General features: G+C 49.1%; 1 protein-coding gene across 3 annotated transcripts in view; it reads left to right on the top strand.

Annotated features, from left to right (window-relative positions):
• FRMD1 (FERM domain containing 1) overlaps positions 1-12142 on the top strand; it is a 42163-nt gene extending 30021 nt beyond the window's left edge. For 2 of the 3 annotated variants that reach the window (XM_030448667.1, XM_030448668.1), the window contains exons 6-14: positions 6-192; positions 2688-2843; positions 4357-4422; positions 4625-4693; positions 4830-5004; positions 6302-6637; positions 6766-6882; positions 7482-7561; positions 9338-12142. In XM_030448667.1, the coding sequence (XP_030304527.1) occupies positions 6-192; positions 2688-2843; positions 4357-4422; positions 4625-4693; positions 4830-5004; positions 6302-6637; positions 6766-6882; positions 7482-7561; positions 9338-9625 (1474 nt within the window). In that variant the 3' untranslated portion in view covers positions 9626-12142. The remainder of the gene's footprint in view (positions 1-5; positions 193-2687; positions 2844-4356; positions 4423-4624; positions 4694-4829; positions 5005-6301; positions 6638-6765; positions 6883-7481; positions 7562-9337) is intronic. The other variant, XM_030448669.1, reaches the window with a different exon arrangement.
• The last annotated feature ends 10671 nt before the right edge of the window (positions 12143-22813 follow it).

Raw genomic sequence — 22813 nt, 5'->3', positions numbered from 1 at the left:
TGCAGTGACAAGGTGGCACGACAGCTCTACTACTGCCACCTCAAAGAGCAAGTTCTGATGTCCAGGTGCAACCACAAAGAAGAAATCTACTTCTTACTGGCAGCCTACAGCTTGCAGGCAGATTTGGGCAACTACAGGGAGAAGGTCCATGCTGGCAAATATTTTGAACCTCAGGCTTATTTCCCACAATGGGTAAGTTTTTTGGGGGAATCTATCAGCAGACTGTGTGCACAGCAGGAGATGGGTCGAGGTGGTACCTAACTGCAGCCACACAGTGTCCCCAACTCCCACGGCAGGGATGAGACAGAGTGGGAGAGCATGAAAATGAGTTTCCCTCAGGTGATATCTCTTCTGTTCCCACTGGATGTAGGTGCCTGTTCCTCCTGGGCTCACTCCTCAGTGAGGTTGGGTGGTGTGTCCCCTTCCTTGGTGGAAGGAATAACCCTTGGTGTCAAGGGAGTAACTCTGACACTGTTTCATGCTTTTATATAGCTTAAAGGGTTGTGTGTTTGCAGTGGTACATCAGCAAGATCTGCATCAACCCAAAGTCTCCAGAAAACCTCAGGGCTGTGAAGCCAAGTCCATTGCCCTTTGTTCTTATCTCTGTAATTCTTACCCCTGGGAGGGATAGACCCAAAGCTAAGCAGTAGGGCTGCTGTGCCTCTGGTGCTTGCTTTGTCCATTAAACTCTGGCTCAGCTGCAGAAAGAGAAAAGGGAAGGGCCTGGAAATGGGTTTGTGTGTTTGTTTGTGAGTATATGCATGTGGGCTTGTGCCCTTCAAGACTTGGAAACAGCTTAGAAAGCCAAGAGCTGGTTTGGTTGTTGAATGAAGGCAGATTAGCTAAGACTTGACAGAGCTGGTTAGCTGCAGAGAGTTCTCCTCTTAAGGAAAAATGTCAAGAAAACTGTTGATAAACACTTAAGTGTCCAAAAATGTAAAAGGGGAAGCTACCTTTGCTACAGACACACCACTGTAATGTTTGATGATGTCTGCTGGAGCAGGATGTTCCCTGGGACCTAGGCAGACCTTCCTCTGTACTCTGATTTAGTTCTGGAGCCCCTTTCTCCACTGTGCCAGTGGATTTTAGCCAAGCTTGGGCCTTGGGATAGCTGCTGAAAAGCTCAGAAGCCTCTGGGAGTTGGCTGCTTTTCCTCAGGTGAGTTGCCTCTCTCCTGAAAGGTCCCTGCTAGTGAGGAGAAGGTTCAGAGCAGTGACAGGGAGGAGGCAAGGCTTGGTGGAGTCTCTTTTATGGATGACTTCCAGCCTGGCTGTGCAGAAATGTGCCTTTCTCCCAGACAAGAGGCTTCATCCCGTGCCATTCCTCACAACGGGCGCCTGGTGGGAGGGAGCAAACAAAAGGCTTGGGAAAAAAAAAGTAGGTCTGCTGCCTGCCATTTCTGGGACAGCTAAATGGCTTATCAGAGGCTATTGCTCATCTGGCAAACATTGCAAGAGCCAAGGCAAACCCTGGCTCACCTGCATTAAGCCCCAACCCCAAGTAAGTATGTGGGTGATTTATTACCTCACCCCAAAGAGCAAAACCTGGCAGGTGTGGGGACGCTTCTCTCCCTGCCCTTGGGCTTCTGGGGGAGATACTGAGCCATCTCCTCCTCCAATGCCATCTTTTCCTCCAACACGTGCTTGAGATCTTTTGGCCAAGGGCTGCCCCAGGCCTCTGCTAGTGAGGAGAGGTGGTGCTGCCCCCGGGGTGATCAACCAGCTTTGAACTGTGGAGCTGGGGTGCCTCTTTCTGCTGATGCTGCACAGCTGGTGGCATCAGTGTTGTCCTCTAGCAAGCCCAGCCTTGCTCGTGGGAGGGCAACTTAATCTGGCAAAGCAGGTAGAGAAAAGGTGTTACTGAACAGGGAAAAGGAGGGGCTTAATTTAAAATGGAATTGGGAGCTGGGTGGTGATAGGGTCTTTGTTTTGAGCCAGGGCAGGTTGCTCCTGGCAGGGTGTTCTCGGGTATCTGGTGGGACCTACTTTTAAATACCCTTTTAAATGCACTTTTAAAAGTGGTGGGGAGTTTTGTGAATTCAGCTGGCAAGCCTCCTGTCTGTCACTGCCACTCACAGCCTGGAAGGGGCCAGTCTGGCACTGGAGGGGACTGGGCTGCTCTCTGGCCTCATACAGAGAGAGCACATGAGCAGGCACGGGGACTGAGCACTTTTAGGGCAGGAGCAGAAGACCTGGTGCAGGTTTTTCTACTTCTTAGCAAAGCAACATGCCTGCCAGATTAAAGAAGATGCCTTGAGTTAGTGTTATCCACCCCTTTGAGGAGAGAAATGCTAAACAAGCCTAATGTGTAGTTTCTGGTCTTAAAAGCCCCACATAGCATTTGTGTAGGATTTGGAGATGCTGCTGTTTATTGTGTTGCCACGCAGAGCAGTGTTTGGTATCTGACCATGAGCATCTATGGATGCCAGGAGTTAGGGAAAGTAATTCCAGTGCTTCAAAATGAAAAGAGCTGTCACAAACTGTGCAGTCTTGATCTATTTTGGTTTTCCCATCCATAATCTATTCTGGAGACAGCAGTGTCACCTGGGCTGCTTTAAATGCTTATCCTCCAGGGAGGTGGAGGTGAGCATGGACTAACACCCTGAGGGACCACGTGAACCTCCTCCATCCTTAGTTTCTGCTTTGCTGGGGGAGTTGCTGACCTGTTTTTTTTTCCTTGTGGTTCAGATAATTGCAAAGAGGGGGAGTGACTACATCTTGAAACATGCACCAGAGATGCACCGGGAGCAGCAGGGGCTGAGCTCTAAGGATGCTGTGCTGAAGTTCATTAAGGAGTCCTGCCTGCTGGAAGATGTGCCCGTCCACTTCTACAGGCTGCAGAAGGTTAAACAAAGAGCTGCTTCTTTTGAATCTCATCATTAGCTGCACTTTTCACTTTCTGTTTATTTGAGGGACTGTTTCCTTTGATTCAGTGAGGCCAAACAAGCCTAAAAGGTTCAGCTAAAGAGGTCTGTCTGTCCCCACAAACAAATCTATTGCAGATACACAGGTAGAGTTGGAAGCAAGTTTTGTTCCTTAGCCACAGGAATGGCAAAAGTTAATTTTTATCCTTGCCTGTCAATAGACTTTCACCAGGGAAATCACTGAGAAGCCTTTTTGTTTTGCTGCAGTCCCTTGAAATGGTGACAAGAGGTCTGCCAGCTTCCACACAAGTGTCATGCAATAACTGAGGGTGACACTGAGTCATCCTGAATTTCTTGCCCTGCTTCACTTCCAGCCCTGCCAGTGCTTGGTGTTTTTTCAGCTATGTGCTTGTCCCTGAGCCTTAGACTCCTTACCCAAGCCTGCTTAACCAGAATGCTCTTCATTTTCACATGCTAAGAGCAGTTAGGTCTAGAAATAGGACCAAAGAGAAGCTTTCTGTTGCACTTGGAGACTTGTTGCACTGTTCTGCACTCTGAAAGAAAATACAGCACTGAGCCCTCTGCCTCTTCTCCAGGACAACACTGATTCACAAAACTCTGCCCTTAGGAGGCAGAAAGCATTTCTTAGTGACTGTGAACTGGAGACAGGGATGGTACCAGGGGCAAAGGGTGAAGACCTGTGGTGGCCTAAGGTTTGGATCTTGGCCAGCCAAATGAGGAGAGAAAGTCTTGATGTGGAGTTTGAACTCTGTGAGCCCACAGATTTTTACCCCAGAATTTTCTTCCCCCAAGACAAGCAAGTGTTCCCCTTCCCTAGCTGCCACCCCAGGAGAGACTGAAATAATGAGTTTGGGAAACTTTTTGGTCTTTAAGCCAAAGAATCTCATTAGAGACTGAGTATGTCCAACCAATACAGAGTACTCCCACCCAGCCACCAACATTTAAACCATCTGCTCACAACACTGAGACTGAAGGGTTATAAGAAAAGTCCCTGTCACTCTGGGCATGGATTAGGGCATTTCTGGCCAAGGGACACCTAAAGCCCATCAAGTCCCTGCATGGGAAGAGCAGTGCCATGGGAGGGAGAAGGGGACAGAAGTGTCTCTTCTGTTTCTGCCTTCTGGAGAGCAAGAGGGGTGCATGTTCATGGGGAGAGCAGAGCCAGAGCAGTGGGGGAGGTTACAAGGTACCCCTGAGAGCTGGAATTATCCATGCCCTCAAACCATGAAAGCTGCAGGATTCCCTCTCCAGGGTGTTTGCTGCTGAAATGATTGAGAGGCCCAGCATGAGAGGATTTTAGGTATAGAGATTCCAGGGGTCAAGGAGGCAAGGTGCACTTTACAAAGACAATAAAATAAACTGCTGGCATCTGTCTGGTGAGCAGTCCTGCTACCTCTCCTGCAGTAGGTGCCAGAACAAGAGTGTGGTCTTTGGAGATTAACCTTTGACTCCAGGCTCTTCTGTTCTTTCAGGATAAGAAGGAGGATCGCCCCACAGTTATCCTGGGCCTGACCCTGAGAGGAATGCACATTTATCAGGTAAGAGGCTGCTGTGAAAGCCTCCTGGTGTAGCATTAACTCTGCCCAGCTCCCCTGCCCTCCCCCAGCACCACAGCTCCTCTGCCTCCCCTGCCAGCACCACATAGCTCAAATTCTTGGTTGTTTGGGAATTCTTTGCACATGGCTGGCTCCACCCTGGACCTGCCAGCCCCTGTGTCACTCCACCTTTGATGTGTTGCAGGAGGTGAATCACGTTCGACAGCTCCTCTACGACTTCCCCTGGTCCCACATTGGGAAGTTGGCATTTTTGGTGAGTGTCACACACCGGAGCCCACCTGGCTGCAACCTGTCAGCCTGGGGAAGTCCTGCCACACTCTCCCTGGTAGCTGTGTGGCTTGAAAACATTCTCTTCCTCATTTCACTGGCATTTCTCCTTCTTTATGCAGGGGAAAAAATTTGAGATCCAACCAGATGGTTTGCCTTCTGCCCGGAAACTGGTTTACTACACGGGTTGTCCCTTCAGGTCACGGCACTTGCTGCAGCTCCTCAGCAACAGCCACAGGCTCTTTCTGAATATCCAGCCCGTGTTGAAGCAAATCCAAAAACTGGAGGAGGCTGAAGGTACGTGGTGGAAAGGCAGGTGACTTTGGGAAGTGGAGAAGTACAGTACAAAAGGCTCTGCTGTTGCTGCAGTGTCCGCTTTTTATTTAATTAATGGTGCTGCTGCCTTATCAGGAAGCCAGTGAGAGAAACAGAGCTGATAGATATGTTTCAGGTCCATAACTGAGAAGTTTTTGTGTCCTGCATTGCTAGACTGTGATCAGAAGGTCTGTGTGTGAGAGCAGTAATATTTCCCCTTAAGTAAGAGGAGATCCTCATTCTCTGTGCTCCCAGTTTCATAGAATCCCAGACTGGTTTGGGGTGGAAGGGACCTTAAAGCTCTTCCAGTTCCAAACCCCCTGCATGGACAGGGGCACCTCCCACCAACCCAGGTTGCTCCAAGCCCCATCCAGCCTGGCCTTCAACATTTCCAGGGATGGGGCAGCCACAACCTCCCCGGGCAAAATTTGTGCACATTTGACTCTTGTTTCTGAGTGGAAGTAATTTTAACTAAAAAGCTGATCCCCATAGGGATAAGATCTTCTTGTGCAGCATCTCTCTCTTTAGGTAACAGTTACAAGCCAGGGGAGAAATAATAAATTCTTAATAAATGCCAGCCATGGGGATCCTGTTCTTGGGTGTCTCCACACGTTGGTTGCTCTTTCAAGAAGCAATCCATGCCCTCTGTTTTTAACAGCTGGGCATTCAGGTTAGCTAAGTAATTCCCTTTGGGTTGTTTTTTGTGGTTTTCTTTGACCTTCTCTTCATTCTGGAACCTCCTGTTTTCTGTATCACAACTGCCTCTACATGCCTGTTGCAATTCAGGAGGTCATAGAATCATAGAATGTCAGGTGGGAAGCGACCTCAAGGATCATCTGGTCCAATGTCACCTTGGAAGTGACCTCAAGGACCATGTGTCCCAATGTCAGGTGGAAAGGGACCTCAAGGCCCATCTGGCCCAACCCTTCTCATGTTATTGTTGATCCGAGATGTTCCAGCACCCCGTGGAGCTGAGACTTCAAACTTCCCAAAGTGGGGGAACCCACCCCTTCCCCTGGGAGACCATTCCAAGGTCTGACTGTCCTCATGGGGAAAAAATCTTTGTGTTCAATGGGAATCTCCCATCTCTTGTCTGTGGCACTCCCTGTCCATAGGGAGTCTCCATCTACTTTGTAGCCCCCCTTAAGTCCTGGCACATGGTCATAAGGTCTCCCCTAAACCTAAAAAATGAAAAAAAGAAAAAAAAACATTCCAAGGTCTGTTGTGTCATCCTTCCTTCACCCCTCCTCACGGGTGTCTCTTCCCCTGCCTTCCACAGAGAAGAAGCGCTACCGGGAGTCCTACATCAGTGACACCTTGGACATGGACCTGGACCCCTGTGATAAGAACTCCCGTGGCAGTGGGAGCAGTGGGGGCAGTCGGGGGGACAACCGCCTGTCACGACAGTCCACGGGGAGCCACGGGAGCTCCCACACCTCAGGCATTGAGGCTGACTCCAGGCACCGGGTGTCGGTGGAAATGTCGGTGGATGAGCCCTTCAGCATCGAGCGAGTGCACAGGAAGGAGAAGTCCTGCAGCTCAACCATCAGCTATGGCAGCTCTGGCATTGACAGTGGCAGCAAAGGGAGAGCTGAAGATGACTCTCAGGATGATGGTAAAGAGTTTGGGGAGGACGAGCAGCTTCTAAGCTCACCCTGAAGTCCCTTCTCCTCCTGTGGAGGGGGTGAAGCTGCTCGGAGCAGCAGTGTAGAGCTGACCCTTTCCTGCCACTTTTCTTCCTAGAGCTGGAGCTGGCAGTGGATGAGCCTGAGGAGGTGCCTGCAGAGGGAGACCAGATAGAGGAGGCCACTGTGGGAGAATCTGTTGAATCTCTTCCCCTAGATGCTGCCAGCTGCCAAGGTGAGATGGCTTCCTGCTGCTACTCAGTGCTTTTCTGGAGGCTGTAGCAACAGGCATCATCAGAGGGATCTAAGCAAGCTGTATCTCCTTCCAAACAACTGCCAGTGCTGCTTACTGCCCTCCTACAACAAGATTTAAAGTCATCTCATCTAGAGGTTAAAGGCCAGTACCCTGTGCTGTTCTCCTCTGTGCTCCTCAGAGTCTCCCTGCTTGAATTTTGCCAAGTTTATACTCAGTTAATGACAAAAAGATAGCTCAGGTAACCCCTTAGGAGCAAAGGAGTTTGCTTGAAAATGTGTTGTACCACAAAACAGCCAAGGGGTTCAACCACAGATGAATGGATAAGTCATAGGAATGAACAGGTCAAGTTTTGTGGTTTGTGATACAAGGCAATGGGGCCATGCAGGAGCTCTCTGGCTTTACACAGCCTTTATATCAAAGAGAGGTGAATGTGGGGCAAATGGGTGAGAAGCTGTTTTCTGGAGAGTTTCTATTTCTAGGATTGCCTGAATGTGGCCTGTGGGAACAGCTTTGCTATTCCACAGCCCACAAAACCTCAAACCTTGCAGTGCTCCTCAATCCCTCCTTCTCCTTTGCAGCTATAAATCAAGACTCACTGTCAGTGGTGCAAGTCACACTCATTAAAATGAGAGGCCAAAGTGCTGAATCTCTTCACCAGGTAAGGGGGGATGGAACCAAGGGCTGACCTGATGGAGACAGCTGTAAATCAGGTGAACTGGAGTGGTCTGGGTCTGATTGATTGGAAATGCTGTAACCAACCCCAGCTGTTGGCCACCTACTGCTGTCAGGCTTAGGAGGAGAGCAGTGTTTGGGTCCAGAGTAGTACAGAGAGGTTTGGAGTCATCAGCAGGGAAATCTTGTGATCCAGCTGTTGTCTGCCTTAGGATGGGTAATGGAAAAATGAACCATTCCCAAATTTTCAGTGCAATGTAAAGCCAAGATCATCCATGCAGTTTGGATGTGGGTTGCAAACTTCATCATCTTCCTGCTCCTGAAGCCAGAAAGAGCTCACATCAGAGCAAAAACAGATGCTCAAGCTCTAATTACTATCATTTAATGTGATTATTCCATGTGTGTGCTGAAGTCTTTGTTGCCAATGTTTTCTTTTCATCAAACCCTTGAGAAAAGGCAACTATATATGGTAAAATATGTCATGTCATATAAGCTGTGCTTGGAAAAAATCCTCTTTTTAAGGCTAAACAATGTTTCTTTTCAAAGTATAGCTGTACCCCCTTGGGGAGAAATGTTGTGTGGGTTGGTGGTTTGTTTTGTTTTAAAAAGCCCACAAGCCTCCACCATTTCTTCTCTGTCTGAATCCAGATCAGCCCTGTCTGCTACAAGAATTTAAAAAACCTGTTGATTGTTTCCCCCTTTACTTCCTGAACTTTTCTGAACAAAGACTTCAGTCACTTCCTGGGACTTTTTTTTCCTCTTTTCATGTTTCTTTCTGGACTCAGTCAAAAGGAGTAAGAAATTTTCACTTGCCAGCAAAGTAGCCTGTAAAGTATTATAGGAGATTTTATTTAAATCTTAGGGGTTGGTTTTTTTCCAGAGCTATAGACCAGGCAATACAAATCACACTGAACTTATTGCTTTATTTGAGTGAAATGACTTAAGAATGCAAGTGGTAGTTTTTTAACTCCCATCCTGCAAAAGGAGGTGAGCAAAGTGATCCTGGGAGAAGTTTTGTGTGTTGCCAACAGAAGCATCTTGATTAAAAAGTGGCATTCCTGAAATCAGCCTTAATATTAGCGTTTTAACAGCTGGTTATGAAGAGACAGGGCAGGAAAAACCAGGTGGGGAGGTTGGAAATGAACAGGGATTCCTCCAGAGAGGCCAAATCACTGCAGGTTGTGTAGCAAGAAGCTTCCTCTGGGAGTTACTGCTATTTTCCCTCTCCTGTTTTCTTCATTGCTGAACAATGTTATCTAGGTGAAACTCCGTGTTGCACTCAGTGAGTTTTGAGCACCACAACCCATCAGTTTGCATGGTTGCCCTCTGAACCTTCCTGTCAGCTCATGAGACTTGCAGTAACTCGGTGCATTCAAGCAGCTGGGGTAGTTTTTTTGGTTAGGTGCATTTTGTCCCTTTGGGGATGTCTGGCATGGATCTGCCAAGGAGTATCATGTCATTCAGGTGTCAACACCTGTCAGATGTTTCCTCCATTGTGCTGGACACTGAGGACACAGTGCAGCCAGGTCAGGATCTGGGTGGGCATGGCAGGGCACCTTAATTCAATTATAACTTCTTAATGGTTCCCAGCTTCTTCATTAAGCCAGTGTCCTTCAGAAAGCTGGTGGTGCTGGTTTGAAGGAGTGGAAGAACAATTCTGGGGAACTTCTAGCCTGCCTAGCCAGCATCCTTAGGCTGTGTCTGAGCTCAGTGTGTTTACTGGGGGGTGTGTGTGTGTGTGTGTGTCTCTATGAACCTGCAGGTCAGATCACCCAGAAGCAGAAGCTGCACAGACCAGCACAGCCAGAGTTTGGATGACATCCGTCTTTACAAGCACAGGCACCCCCCCCTGAGTGCCACCCTGTCTTCAGACACATCCCACAGCTACACTTTTGGCTGCAGCCTGGAGGACAAGCTGTCTATCTATGGCTGTGTTTATTCCACAGCAGACTGCAAAACCAAGTCTGCCCTTTATGGGAAGCGCTCCATGAACTGCCTCTCCTTGGATCTTCTGGGAGAGGACCAGCTCCCCGAGGAGTTCGTGGTGTAAATGAGATTGGAGCTCTTCCATACCAGGGGGAACAGCTCATCCTGGAAATATATACCTCATTAACACAGGTGATGTCACTCTGGTTCTTGCAGGAGGTGGGGAGCAGCTTTGTTATTCAGCTCTGTAATCAGGAAGTGGCATCACCCCTGCAGACCCAATGTATGGGGCAAATCCAGTGGATTGGAGCACTGGGATGTTCCAAGTTTCTGCCTGAGCAGAATGTGGAAGTGTCCTGCACTCTTTAGCAGTGTCACAACCAACATAAAAACCAAAAACCAGTGGACCAAACCTGCCCCTGAGCTGGTAAAGCAAGCGCTGCCTCTCCGTGGATTTATCAGAAAGCAATGGAAAGTCTCTCAGTTTATTTTCCTGCCTTTCTCTTGTGGTCCATTTGTGTTACTGTTATGTACAGGTAGTTTGGTTGTCTTGAGCACTGCCAACAGCTGTCAGGCCAGGATATACTCTGGGCATATCTGGAGGGCTGTGCGTGGAAGTGTCTGCCCCATTGTTCCTGTTGGAATGAACACAAGTTGCCTTTTTGCTTTACTGGGAGCAAAACTTGCTCTGCCAGGAGTTATTTCTCTCTCTTTTTTTTATTTTTTCTGTTGTTGTTGCTGTTTTCTTTTGTTGTAAGCATCCAGCCAAATACAGTGTGTGTCCTTTGCCCCCCCCTTTGTTGTAACAAGTGACACTGTCTGAGTTGTCTGCTACTGCCATGATGCAGCTGGGTAAATAAATTGCTGGGGAGATGAGGGGTGAGGAAAAACAAATGACTTGGCTGCTTTTGGGAGTGCAGAAGACAAGAGAGTTAATTGACTGGCTCTTGCAGACAGGAGTGTGACTGGAGACTTTGTCCAGGCATGATCACCCCTTACTTTGAGTCATACTTTTATGTTGTTCTTTCCTTTTGGTTTTTTTTTTATAAATCTGTTCCTTAGAATTTTTTCCTCTGCTTAGCAGGCAAGTCCAGACTGGAGAAAGTCATTTTGGAAGGACAGACAGTGACTGTGTCCAACTTAGGCAAGAATAGGTCATGCAAATGTGAGTGTGTGGAGCTGGTGGTGGAAGCAGATGGTGTTTGGGTGCCAAACCAAGGGTACTTGTTGGGTGATTTTGGTGGAGTTAGCAGTGCTGGCTCTCATTAGGCAAATAATGATAATTATGCTGTTTGAGTCCACCAGTTTGGTGTGGAAAACATCCTGCTGCCTTGTAACATCCAAATCCAGGTCCATTTGTATGATTCTTTCCCTGTCCTCCCCTCTCCAGCTCCCAGCATTTGGGAAGTTTGTTAGGTTGTTAGAGGCAGGTGTAACCTCTGCCCACCTTTAACCTCACAGCTGGAAGCTCAGAATCACTTTGGCAGACTCCAGAAGCAGCCAGATGTTACCCAGCTGGCTGAGGAGATGTGTGTGTGTTGTGCAGAGCTGGAGGCAGCAGAACTGGGGGAAAGGAAGGAAGGCAGAGCACCAAGAGGAGGGTTTGAGCTACTGCTGGGTTTGCAGGCTCAGTGGTTTTTGGGTGGATTGCATTCCCATAAACTGTTAAAATAGCAAATCATCAGGTCTGTCATCTCAGTGTTTCTCTGCAAGTGAGTGCAGGGCAGAGGCAGAGCAGGAGGGGGGGGTTTTACTCAGCTGAGGTAGCATCATCAGTGGTTCCTCTGAGAGGAACCCAGCACCAAACCCTCACTGTGTGTTTTTTGGGATGAGTGATGGGCACAAGCTCACTGCAGCCATCACTTCCCTGCCCTCTCTGATCACACCATTGCTTCTCTCTGTAAAGAACATTTGGGAGCTCTGCATTCACCACACTCTCTCCCTTTCTTCCAAGCAAAGCCCAAATGCCTTTACAGTGTGCTTCAGCTGTGTTCTCTGCAAACACAAGTCACTCCCCTAAGTGGATGGAAATGGGTAAAGACATCTGGCTCCTCCTGCTTCACCCTCACCACCTCACTGAAGTCTTGGTTGCCACCAGGCTGCTTGGTATTGTCTTTTGTTGTTGTTGTTGTTGCAGTTCCTATGGATTCAGTGAAGTGCTGTAATCCTGGTTTTTCTGGTTACAAAAGCCATGGATGCCTGGAAACAGTGTAGTTGGCTCTTGTCTGAGAATCCACTGCCTTATAAGTATGTGGGGTTGTTGGTTTTTTTTTATTATTTATTCATGGCTGGTGGGGAAGGCAAAACTCTCCAGGTCTGAACATCATCTCTCAGTGGTCTGCAGAGCTCCCTCCAGTACTGTGAGTTCCACATGGAGATGAAGGGGAGGCTGAACAATGTTTTGGGTAGACTGACAATGAATTAGTATCTTACAAACACTGTGAATATCTATTATGCAAGTTTTTGTATTCATATCAAACAAAGCAAACCTGTTCCTGCTAGTAGTAGATTTATTTTTTTTTTGTTTGGCTTTGGATTTAGAAGGTCTCTTACTATTTTTGGTTTTGATTAGTTGGGTAGAGGGTAAGTGTTTATGAGCTGATGTTAGGAGCTAGCTGCCAACATTTGTACATATTTGTAAAATACTTCTGGTATAATGGCTCTATTTTAATGGTAAAAGTTTCTCCTTTCCATGAAAGGAATTTCTTGTTTAAAATAAAATATAAATAATTATATGTACACTTGCAATAAAGTATGGATAGAAAAAGGTATATAGTTTGTGCATATATTTTGTTTTCCTCCACGAGGGGCACATCAGTGCCATCTTCCATTTGAGACAGAAATGTTGAGCTTTTTGCTTTGGTTTGAGGCTGAATGTTATAGAAATTAATTTGCTGCCAGATTGCAACCCATGTGAGCTGGGCTGGTGGTGGCAGAGCCTGAGGCACTGGAGTCACTGAACAATTCCTTTCCCTCCCTGCCACTCAGCAGGAAGATTCCCAAGGAGCCTCTGCCAGGCATGGAACACCCAGTCCAGCAGGTTGGAGGCAGTGGGAAGAGGAATGGGAGATGAGAAGAGGAACGAGGAGACAAGTTGAGCTGCTCCTGGTGGTTAGTCAGGAAAACCCAGCCTGCAAATTCCCAAGGGTGTGGAGAGATCCTGTCAGGATCCTGCTGGGGGCTGCAGGGGAGGATGGGCACAGCAGCCCAGGGGGTGCCAAGTGCTGCTGGGGAGTCACTGAACCTGGAGTCTGGTGTGGATCAAGGAAAGGTTTTGCTTTTCCTGGGATGTGAATTTATGAAGGAGCACTGGAGATATTCACATCTCTTCATGAAGAAGCAGGGGGTTCCCTCCTAATTTTTTTTTTCATTCCCTTTTTTCTGGATACTTTATGGAACACTAAAATCAGCTTTTGGGGGGGGAAAATGTAATTTTGTTTTTTAACTGTACTTTGGTATTGTACTGGTGCTTCTGTTCTTATGAGTTCCCCTCTTGTATCTCCATCCAGCACCTCCTGTGATTCCAGTATAGACATTTTCAAGGACTTCAGAAACTCCTCCAGGTTTGGTTTGGGGTTCTCTGGAGGTGAGATTCAATAACAGGCAAATAGCCACCCGATTTTTGATAAGTTTTGTCACTTCTCATTGTTTCTTTGCTGGGCAAGTAACAGCACCCTCTTACCTGCCAGGGTGGGCTGCTGCTGACCAGGATTTATAGGATGACTCTGGGAAGAGGGAACTTCTTCTCGTGGTCCCAGCAAATCCTGTGTGGGTTCAGTAAAGTGACACAGCATGGGATGGGGGGAATGTTGTTACTGTGTGCAGGCATGGTCAGGAGCTGCATGGGGAAACACCTGAGGGTGCATGGAGGTGACACTCGAAGGTGGATGGAGGAAACGCCCGAAGGTGCATGGAGGTGACACCCAAAGGTGCATGGAGGTGACACCTGAAGGTGGATGGAGGTGACACCTGAAGGTGCTTGGAGGTGACACCCGAAGGTGCATGGAGGTGACACCTGAAGGTGGATGGAGGTGACACCTGAAGGTGGATGGAGGTGACATCTGAAGGTGGATGGAGGTGACATCTGAAGGTGGATGGAGGTGACACCTGAAGGTGGATGGAGGTGACACCTGAAGGTGCTTGGAGGTGACACCCGAAGGTGGATGGAGGTGACACCCGAAGGTGGATGGAGGTGACACCTGAAGGTGGATGGAGGTGACACCCGAAGGTGGATGGAGGTGACACCTGAAGGTGGATGGAGGTGACACCTGAAGGTGCATGGAGGTGACACCTGAAGGTGCATGGAGGTGACACCTGAAGGTGGATGGAAGAAACACCTGAAAGGTGGATGGAGGTGACACCCGAAGGTGCATGCTACAGCTGATGGATACAACACCTCAAGGTCTTTCTGGGGAAGTGGGAGCAGTTCCTTGGTGGAGTTGTTGGTGTGAGGCACTGAAAGCTGACAGGGTGTTGGAGGAGCCCAAGCACTTTGGAGCAAAAATGGTTCCTCAGTTCTGAGAGGGGTGGGTCAGCTCCCTGCAGTGCTGCTTCCCCTCTCTCTTGGAGTGCAGCAGAGGGGAAAGGGACCTGGGGGTGCTGGTGGATGGAAGGATGTCCATGAGCCAGCAATGTGTCCTGGTGGCCAAGAAAGCCCAATGGCACCTGGGGGGCATTAGAAGAGGGGTGGTCAGTAGGTCCAGAAAGGTTCTCCTCCCCCTCTGTGCCCTGGTGAGGCCACATCTGGAATATTGTGTCCAGTTCTGGGATCCTCAGTTCCAGAAGGAGAGGGAACTGCTGGAGAGAGCCCAGCACAGAGCATCCAGGATGCTGAAGGGAGTGGAACATCTCCTGGGGAGGAAAGGCTGAGGGAGCTGAGGGGCTTTGCAGCTTAGAGGAGAATGAGGGGGGAGCTCAGGGATGTTGATAAATATGGAAAGGGTGAGAACCAGGAGGATGGAGTCAGGATCTGCTCAGTGATGTCCAGTGATAGGACAAGGAGCAGTGGCTACAAACGTATAAATATTAGGAAGAATTTTTTCACTGTGAGGATGACAGAGCCCTGGCCCAGGCTGCCCAGGGGGGTTGTGGAGTCTCCATCTCTGGAGCCTTTCCAAACCCCCCTGGATGTGTCCCTGGGTGACCTGCACTGCTCTGGGGCTCCATCATCTCTTGAGGTCCCTTCCCACCCTTCTCGTTCTGTGATTCCATGATTCTGGCTGTGGTCTCTCCTGGGCAGTTCACTCACCTTCCTCCTGGCACCTTCCTCATCTCTCCCCATCCCTTCTGCCTTTAACTCTGCCTCAGGCTGTCCCTGGGATGGACCCTTTCCCTTCCCAGTCCCCATCCTTGCTGCAGACCCCTGGGTGTGGGGATGGAGAGGGAGAAGAAATCTTAGGAAGGGTGATGGTGGGAGCTGGGATGCTGCAGTCTGGGGATGAGGAGGCTGAGGGGAGATCCTGGCTCCCTGTAACCACCTGAGAGGACATTGCAGAGCTTGGTGTTGGTCTCTGCTCAAAGGCAACCAGCAATAGAACAGGAGGGAATGGCTTCCAGCTTTTAGACTGAACATCAGGGAAAAATTCTTCCCAGAAAGAGTGGTCAGAGCTGGGAATCGGCTGCCTGGGGAGGCGGTGGAGTCACCAGCCCTGGACGTGCCGTTTCCATGAGGCCAGGATGTGGTTTAGGGCAGAGCTTTGCCCTAAAAAGGGTTGGATTCGATGGTCCCCAGGACCTATTTTCAACCTAAAAGATTCTGTTACTTTTTAACACAGAATTCCTCCGCCCTGAGGTGGGGAAGGGCCCTGGGCTGAGGCCGCTGCTGTTCCGCTCATGGCCGCGGGGCGGCGACAGAGGAGCGCGGTGCTCAAAGGCTGCGGGGACCGCTCCGACCCGGGCTCCTCCGGGGCTCTTCCCGGGCTCTTCCCCGACTCCTCCGGGGCTCTTCCCGGGCCGGGGGCGATCCCTGGGATCCCTGAGACTCCGCTGCCGGGGTTTGACTCTCCGGTGTTACCAGGAAAACCCCCTTGGGGCATTGCCGGAGAGCTGAAGCGGACCCGGCTCAGAGTGTGGAGCCCCTAAGGGAGCAGAGGATGAAGGTTGGAGGTGGCCGTGGAGTTGTTGGAACTCCAACAGCTGGGAGGGTTAGGAAATCCTCGAGATCCTCTTGGAAAAGGGTGTGGAGTGTGGCTGGGACATGGGGCAGTGTGTCCCTGTCCTGCCTGGAGGGTTATCCAGACAAAGTGCTGCTCCTGAGGCTCTGGGAAGCCTCGGCGTGGGATGCTCTGGGTGTGTTGTGTGAGTTTGAATATAAAATTTAAAAAAAAGCAATGAAGCCTCTCCAAGGTTTGCACCCCTGGTGTTGGAGGTCCCAGAGGACACTTGTCACCTCCCTCCATCAATGTCACTGCATCTCCATGCTGCATTTTGGAGCAGGTTGTCCAAGGAAGCTGTGGCTGCCCCATCCCTGGAATTGTTCAAGGTGAGGTTGGATGGGGCTGGGAGCACCCTGGGCTGTGGGAGGTGTCCCTGCCCATGGGGTTGGGACTGGAGGAGCTTTAAGGTCCCTTCCACCCCAAACCAGTCTGTGATGCTCTGGTTCATGCTGCTGGTCAGCCAAGCACCATCTGCATCCCTCCTCCTGAAACCTGAACCTGGCTCTGCTAAGAGGAGATTGGAGTTATTAATCCAAGATCCAGATAGCAATCCTTTGGGAGTCTGTTGTTTTACCACTGAGATGTAATGAGCAAAAAATCATATTTATCCTTTCTGGTAGACTGCAGGGGTAGCTGAATATGAGCTATTGAAGAACATAGCTGTGGTATTTTAAAATTCTGCTTTATTTTTATTCCTGGAAACATCAGCCTCACATTTTTATTTTAAATCTCATAAATGCATTTATACCAATCTTTTTTTTTTTTTTCCAATCACTGCTGCTCTTGATATGCATTGAATAAATTGGATATGGCACATGCTAGAAGTCTCCACATGGAAAAATACCACCAAATACTTCAGCAGCAACAAAGCATTTGATGTAGGAAAAATGAGTTTCCATTAGCCTCAGAAAAGACACAGCCTGAGCTGTTTGATGGTCATGACAAGAGTGCCACTTCCCCACAAATATCTCCCCCATCCTCTTAAAAAAATGAAGCTTTGATTTTGGCTCTGTAAGGAAAAGGATCCAGACTGGGAAGGTTGCATGTGAGCTGTAGCAGAACATGAAGTTTGGGACCATCTGAAGAACCTGGAAGAGTCCATGGGATCTTTGAAGACCATGAGATGCTCCTGAGGGAACTGGTGGATGATATTACATTCCTTCCATCCTGGTGGAAAAGTCCTGGCAGTCTGGTGAAGTGTCCCATGACTGGAAAAAGGGGAAACACAACCCCAGTTTTTAAAAAAAAAGGGGGAAAGGAAGAGTTATGGTCAACAACTCGATGCCCAAAGGCAGAGCTGGGCTGCATGGCCAGGAGGTTGAGGGAGGGGATTGTCTCCCACTGCTCCTTTCTCTTGAGAACCCACCTGGAGTTCTGGAGACCCTGGCACAAGGAGATGGAGCTCTTGGAGCAGGTCCAGAGGAGGGCCAGGAAGATGAAGAGAGGGCTGGAGCCACCTCCCCAGTGAAGAGAGAGAAACAGAGAGAGAAGTCTCCAGGTACACTTCATAGAGATCTTCCAGAACCTGAAAACCACAGGAAACCTGGGGTGGGAGTTTTTAGAAGAGTTTGTAGGGATAAGGGATAATGGCTTTAAACTGGGAGGCAGGAAATTGAGGTTAGACACTGGGGAGAAATCCTTTAATATGAGGGGGGTGAGACCCTGACCCAGGCTTCCCAGGGAGATTGGGGCTGCCCCATCCCTGGAAATGCTCAAGGTGAGGTTGGATGGGGCTTGGAGCATCCTGGGCTGTTGGGAGGTGTCCCTGCCCATACAGGGGGGTTGGAACTGGGTGATTTTTAAGTTCCAGTCCAACCCAACCCATTCTGTGTTCCTATGAATCATTCAGGCAGATCCAGCACCCACCCAGCTCCCCTGCTCTGTGTTGCCCTCCACTCCTCACTCTCTCAGCCTCAAGAGCATTTGGAAGAGCTCTGGGGCTGGGATGGAAATCCCAGAGCAAAACTGTAGGAATCCAGGTGATTTTCTCTCCTTGCTGCCTAAATATGGGGTCTGGGCAAGGAGGGTTCTTGCCCTGTTCTAAGGAACAAGCAGGTAGCTACTGCTGGGGTTAGGAGGGTTGTCTGCCCAGATGATCTTCCTGTGGCTAAAGCAGGCTTTCTGCTGATGGGTTTGGGTTTTTTTTCAGTCAGATGTGAAGAGAGGGCTCCTATGACCTCTCTGGTGAAATGCTCCCAGATTTATTTTTGGGGAGCCAACTTGTGAGCTCTGTCTGCCCAAGCTGGGTCACCACGTGAAGCACCTCGAGCACTGACAGGAGACCCATCTGGAGGAGCAGGGGCTCCTCCTCCAGCTCCTTCCCATGTGGATCACGGGCTTCCATGGATCTTGGGAAATGGGTCTGGAGGAGTGTGGGCTTGGGGAAGAAGTTTCAGAAGCGTTGGTGTTCCCTGGCCAGGAGGACATGGAGGGCTGGAAGTTTGAGGCTAAAGGGTAAGGGGAGTTGGCCAGTGCCTCAGCAGCTCCTCTGCAAAATGCTCCCATTTCTGGAGCTGCTGCTGGTGGGTGAGTTCCTTGTGGAGCTGGTGGGGTTCAGAGCCTGTGGTGGGCAGAGTCTGTGTGTGTCTACGTGCTCAGGAAGGGGTGGAGGGGGCTGAGCTGCTAAAAACCCAAAGATCTGGAGTGAGGGCTGAAGTATCATTTTCTGTCTTGTGGATCTCCCAAGCCTCTGGTGTGGTTTCTAAAGCTTTTTATAGTACTGGGTTGGCTTTTCTTCTCCTTGGTGTTGTTCTTTTCTTTTTCTTTTTTTTTTTTTTTTTTTTTTTTTTTTTTTTTTTTTTTTTTTTTGTTGTTGTTTAGAAGAAGGGAAAGAACTGATTAGTAAAAAAAAGACCAGAGGAAAATGAAAGGGAAAACCACTGCTGCTGCTGCTTGCCTTCAAGTGAACTGCTGGGCACTGACTCATCCCAGTAATTTCATGGAACAGAAAAAGGGGAAGAGGAGCTACTGGTGAGCATCAAACTGGGGGAACTGGAAGACCATGGGGTGCTAACTCAGCTTAGCTGTGGGTTTGAGGGTAATGAGCAGAGCTGCAACTCCAGGCCTGCAAGGAGATGTGTAAATCTCCTGTTCCTGGGGTTTGGTAGCTGTGGATATTCCCTCCCTCTTTGTTTATATCAAAGTTTTTGCTAAATATTTGTTCCTGATGTTTGGAGCTCTGCAATTCTCCCCTTCTGCTTCTGAATTCAGGCTCTGGTGTTTGAACTGTTCTTACATGGGGAAGACAAGGGGTGATTAGGTACAGGATTACTGCTGGGGAGATGCAGATTGGCCTCCAGAAGAACATTTTTCACCATGAGAACAATCAGACACTGGAATCATCTCCCAGGGGAAGCTGTGGATTCTCCTGCACTGGGCAGCTCATTTAAACCATATTTTTCCTTAGAAAGGTTGGACTGGATGACCCTGGAGGTCCCTTCCAACCATCTGAATATTTGGTCATTTGGCCACTGAGCCTGATCTCCAAGTCCTTAGGGTCACCCCATGTACTGAGCAAGCAAGAGGTGAACTTTATTCAAGTAGTGAATTTGGGACTCCTCCTCCAAATGCTTTTTCTGACCACTCTCAAGCTCTTGGGTACAAGGAAGAGGGGATAATCTCTTTTTTGTTGTTGTTTTTTTTCCCCTCTACCTTTACTCTCCCAGCCTCCTGGGCCATGTGTGACATTCTCACTTCTGAATCTCACAGGAGAATATTTTGGGGCAGGGGCAGGGTTTGGGATGGGAGGAGTTGCCAACCTTAGTCAAGACCACGGGCACCTTGGCACTTATTAAAGACAAAATAAACAAAACTAAATGCAGCTGTTTGCTCCTCCAGCCTCCCCAGAGATACTTGGATGAATTCAAGAAGGCTCTGATTTTATTTTAAATACTTTTGTGTGTGTCTCCCTTTATATAAGTGAAATTAAAAGGGGCAAATGCATGGCCAGACCCAACCTGGTTGGGTAAAAAAAAAATGGATGTGAGGGAAGGCAAAACCTGGTTGGATAAAAATGGATGTAAGAGAAGACAAAAAGACTTGTGGGCAACATTTCCCCTCACTCCCACCCTTCAATTATCTCTCCCTGTGCCTCCTTTGTGTGGCATCTGGGTTGGATTTTGTCTGGCTGGGGCTCTGGGGTTGGTGCTGTTGGGTTTGGCTGGGGCTGCTGTACCTCTGGGCTTCCTCCTCTTGCTTGGAAGGGGTTTGCAAGCCCCTGGAACCAGCTGGGGTCAAAAGTCTTTCCCCAACAACTCCCTCCTCCTGCTTGGGCCTTGGATTCTGCAGGGGTTTGGAAAAATCAGAAAAAAAAAAAAAAAAACCCAACAAAAAAATGCAATCAGCAATTTTGTAAGAAATGAAACATTTTTGTGAGCCTTCCAATGCTAATTTTGGTTTTCCTTGCCTGGCTGAAACCAAGAGCAGCCTCTCTTTGTGGCATGGCTGCTCTCAAGCCCTGAAGCCACAGGCAGAAATTAAATATATAATTTTCAAACGTCAGCATAGGTCAAGGGTTTGGGTTGTATTTTGTTTTTTGTTTGTTTGAAGAGCGGGCCAAGGCACTGTCTGGTTTAACTACTGCTTTTTTATTTTTTATTTTTTTTTTAAATATAAATCCCATGCTGAGGTGCAGCACTGTTCAGCCACTGTGGGTCCCATCACTTCCTTGGGCTCTGCTGCTCAGGGTGCCCCTGGGTGGAGAGGAAGAGAAATAAATGGCTTTTCTGCAGAGGGGACTTGCAGGGTTCCAGCCATGTGCTGGGGTGGGGACAGCTCTGAGATTTGGGATTCCTCTGCTGGTCCAGGGAGGCAGAAGAATGAGTTGGAGGTGGATCTGTCCTGGTAACAAGGACCAGAGCTGATAAAAAATCCACACAGAGAAATGTGGGCACCAAGCTGTACTTCCAGGCCAGATGTTGGACCTTGAAGGCTCTTGTCTGGCTCTAGGGCTGTCTCAGCTTCTCCTCCTAACTTTGAAGGCAGGAGGGCTCTGCAGAGGGACCTGGACAGACTGGAGAGTTGGGATGATCCCAACGGGATGAGGTTCAACATTCCAAGTGCCGGGTCCTGCACTTTGGCCACAACAACCCCATGGGGAGCTCCAGGCTGGGCACAGAGTGGTTGGAGAGCAGCCAGACAGAGAGGGACCTGGGAGTCTGGATTGACAGGAAGGTGACCATGAGCCAGCAGTGTGCCCAGGTGGCCAAGAAGGCCAATGGCATCCTGGGCTGGCTCAGGAAGAGCGTGGCCAGCAGGTCCAGGGAAGGGATTCTGCCCCTGTGCTCAGCTCTGGGGAGGCCACAGCTTGAGTCCTGTGTCCAGTTCTGGGCCCCTCAGGAAGTTCAGGAAGGAGCTTGAGGTGCTGGAGCAGGTCCAGAGAAGAGCAAGGAGGCTGTGAAGGGATCCAGCACAAGTGCTGTGAGGAAGGGCTGAGGGAGCTGGGGGTGTTGAGGCTGGAGAAGAGGAGGCTCAGGGGAGACCTCATCACTCTCTCCAACTCCCTGAAAGGAGGTTGGAGCCAGGGGGGGGTTGGGCTCTTTTCCCAGGCAACTCTCAGCAAGACAAGAGGGCACAAAAGGTCTCAAGTTGTGCCAGGGGAGGTTTAGGTTGGAGATGAGAAAGAATTTCTTTCTGGAGAGGGTGATCAGGCATTGGAATGGGCTGCCCAGGGAAGTAGTGGATTCTCCGTGTCTGGAGATATTTCCAAAGAGCCTGGATGTGGCACTGAGTGCCATGGGCTGGGAACTGCAGCGGGAGTGGATCAAGGGTTGGACTTGATGATCTCTGAGGTCCCTTCCAACCCAGCCCATTCTAGGATTCTATGACTCTATGCGTGGCACTTATTTTCCCTCTTGGGGACTGGTCTGGCTTTTCCACTTTTCTAGATGTCTCAGATGTCCTGCAAGCCAAAGCATTCACTTGTGTGGGGAGAGACCTTGAGTTCAAATCCTTTCTCTGGGGTCTGGATCCAGATTTTCTGCTTTCTGGGAGGGTGCTCAGAGGGTGCCAGGAGTGTTTGATGTCTGGAAGCAGCTTCCAGGTTAGAAGAGGTGCTGAGGGCAGACCCCATGCCTCATGCTGCTGACTTCTGGGCCAACCTGACACTAAAGCTGGATGCTGAACACCAAGGTACTCACAGAACTCTCTTGTGTTTACAGTGCTTTCCAAGAAGAGGTGAAGCTTTCCGAGGAGGAGCCTCCCAGCTGCTGCTGCTGAAATGTTTTTTTTCTCAGCTCACCTGCAGGGCAAGGAAGAAAGCAGAATAAATTTGAGAGGGGCAGCTGAAGGTGAGTCCAAGGGGTGTGTGGTGCCTGCATGGCTGTGGGGAGGAAGGGCAGAGGACAGGGGAAGGTGTTTTTCTGCCCTCCTGTCCCCATTTGTTGGAACACTTTCAAATTCCCCTTTCTCTGTCCCAGTGCTGGTCTGTGTGTTTCAGGTGGATGAGGGGTTGCTTTACCAGGAAAGGTTTTGGTCAGCAAAGGAAACCTTGAAGTCAGCACCATTGGTGTTTGTCACACTGGATTTTAGACTCATGGGATGGTTTGGGATGGAAGGAGCCTTAAAGACCATCCAGTTCCAACCTCCCAATGTTGCTGTTGTTTCAAAGCACATAAGAGCTGAAAACTTTAAAAAAAATGAGCAGAGAAGATGCTGTTTTCCTTGCTCCTCCAGTTTCATGGCTTGAAGATCCCCACCTCTCCTCTACCAGGCCCGAGTGCCTCTCCAGCCAGGAAACAATTTGGTTTGGATACTGGAATTAAAACCATTTCACCCTCACAACTTTTGCCCTCCTGTCCTTCAGTACATCACGTCTGAGGCTGGGATTGAGCAACCACAGCTCTCTAACCCAGGAAATTCCAAAACCTGAAAGTTCTGAGAGCAAAATGTTCAGGTTTCTGCCCTGCAGATCCCACATGTGCAGGGCCAGAGGTGAGTGACAAGGAAAACAGGAACAGGGAAAGCTGCCCATGCACAATTGGGTGGAATTAATGTTAATGTAGAAACTGAAACTTTTGGTATTTGCTGATATTTGTGGGGTTTATTTCTTAGCTTTAAGTATTGCTGCTTTTCCTCTACTCTAAATAAACACCAGGTTTTAGAGCAGGGGCTGTGACCAGTTGTATTTCTGTGTAACTCTTTGGAAATGTTAAATCCTT

The sequence above is a fragment of the Calypte anna genome, chromosome 3, assembly GCF_003957555.1.
Source record: "Calypte anna isolate BGI_N300 chromosome 3, bCalAnn1_v1.p, whole genome shotgun sequence".
Taxonomy (NCBI): domain Eukaryota; kingdom Metazoa; phylum Chordata; class Aves; order Apodiformes; family Trochilidae; genus Calypte; species Calypte anna.
The sequence above is the reverse complement of the archived record's forward strand: the minus strand, read 5'-3'. Positions and strand labels throughout refer to the sequence as shown.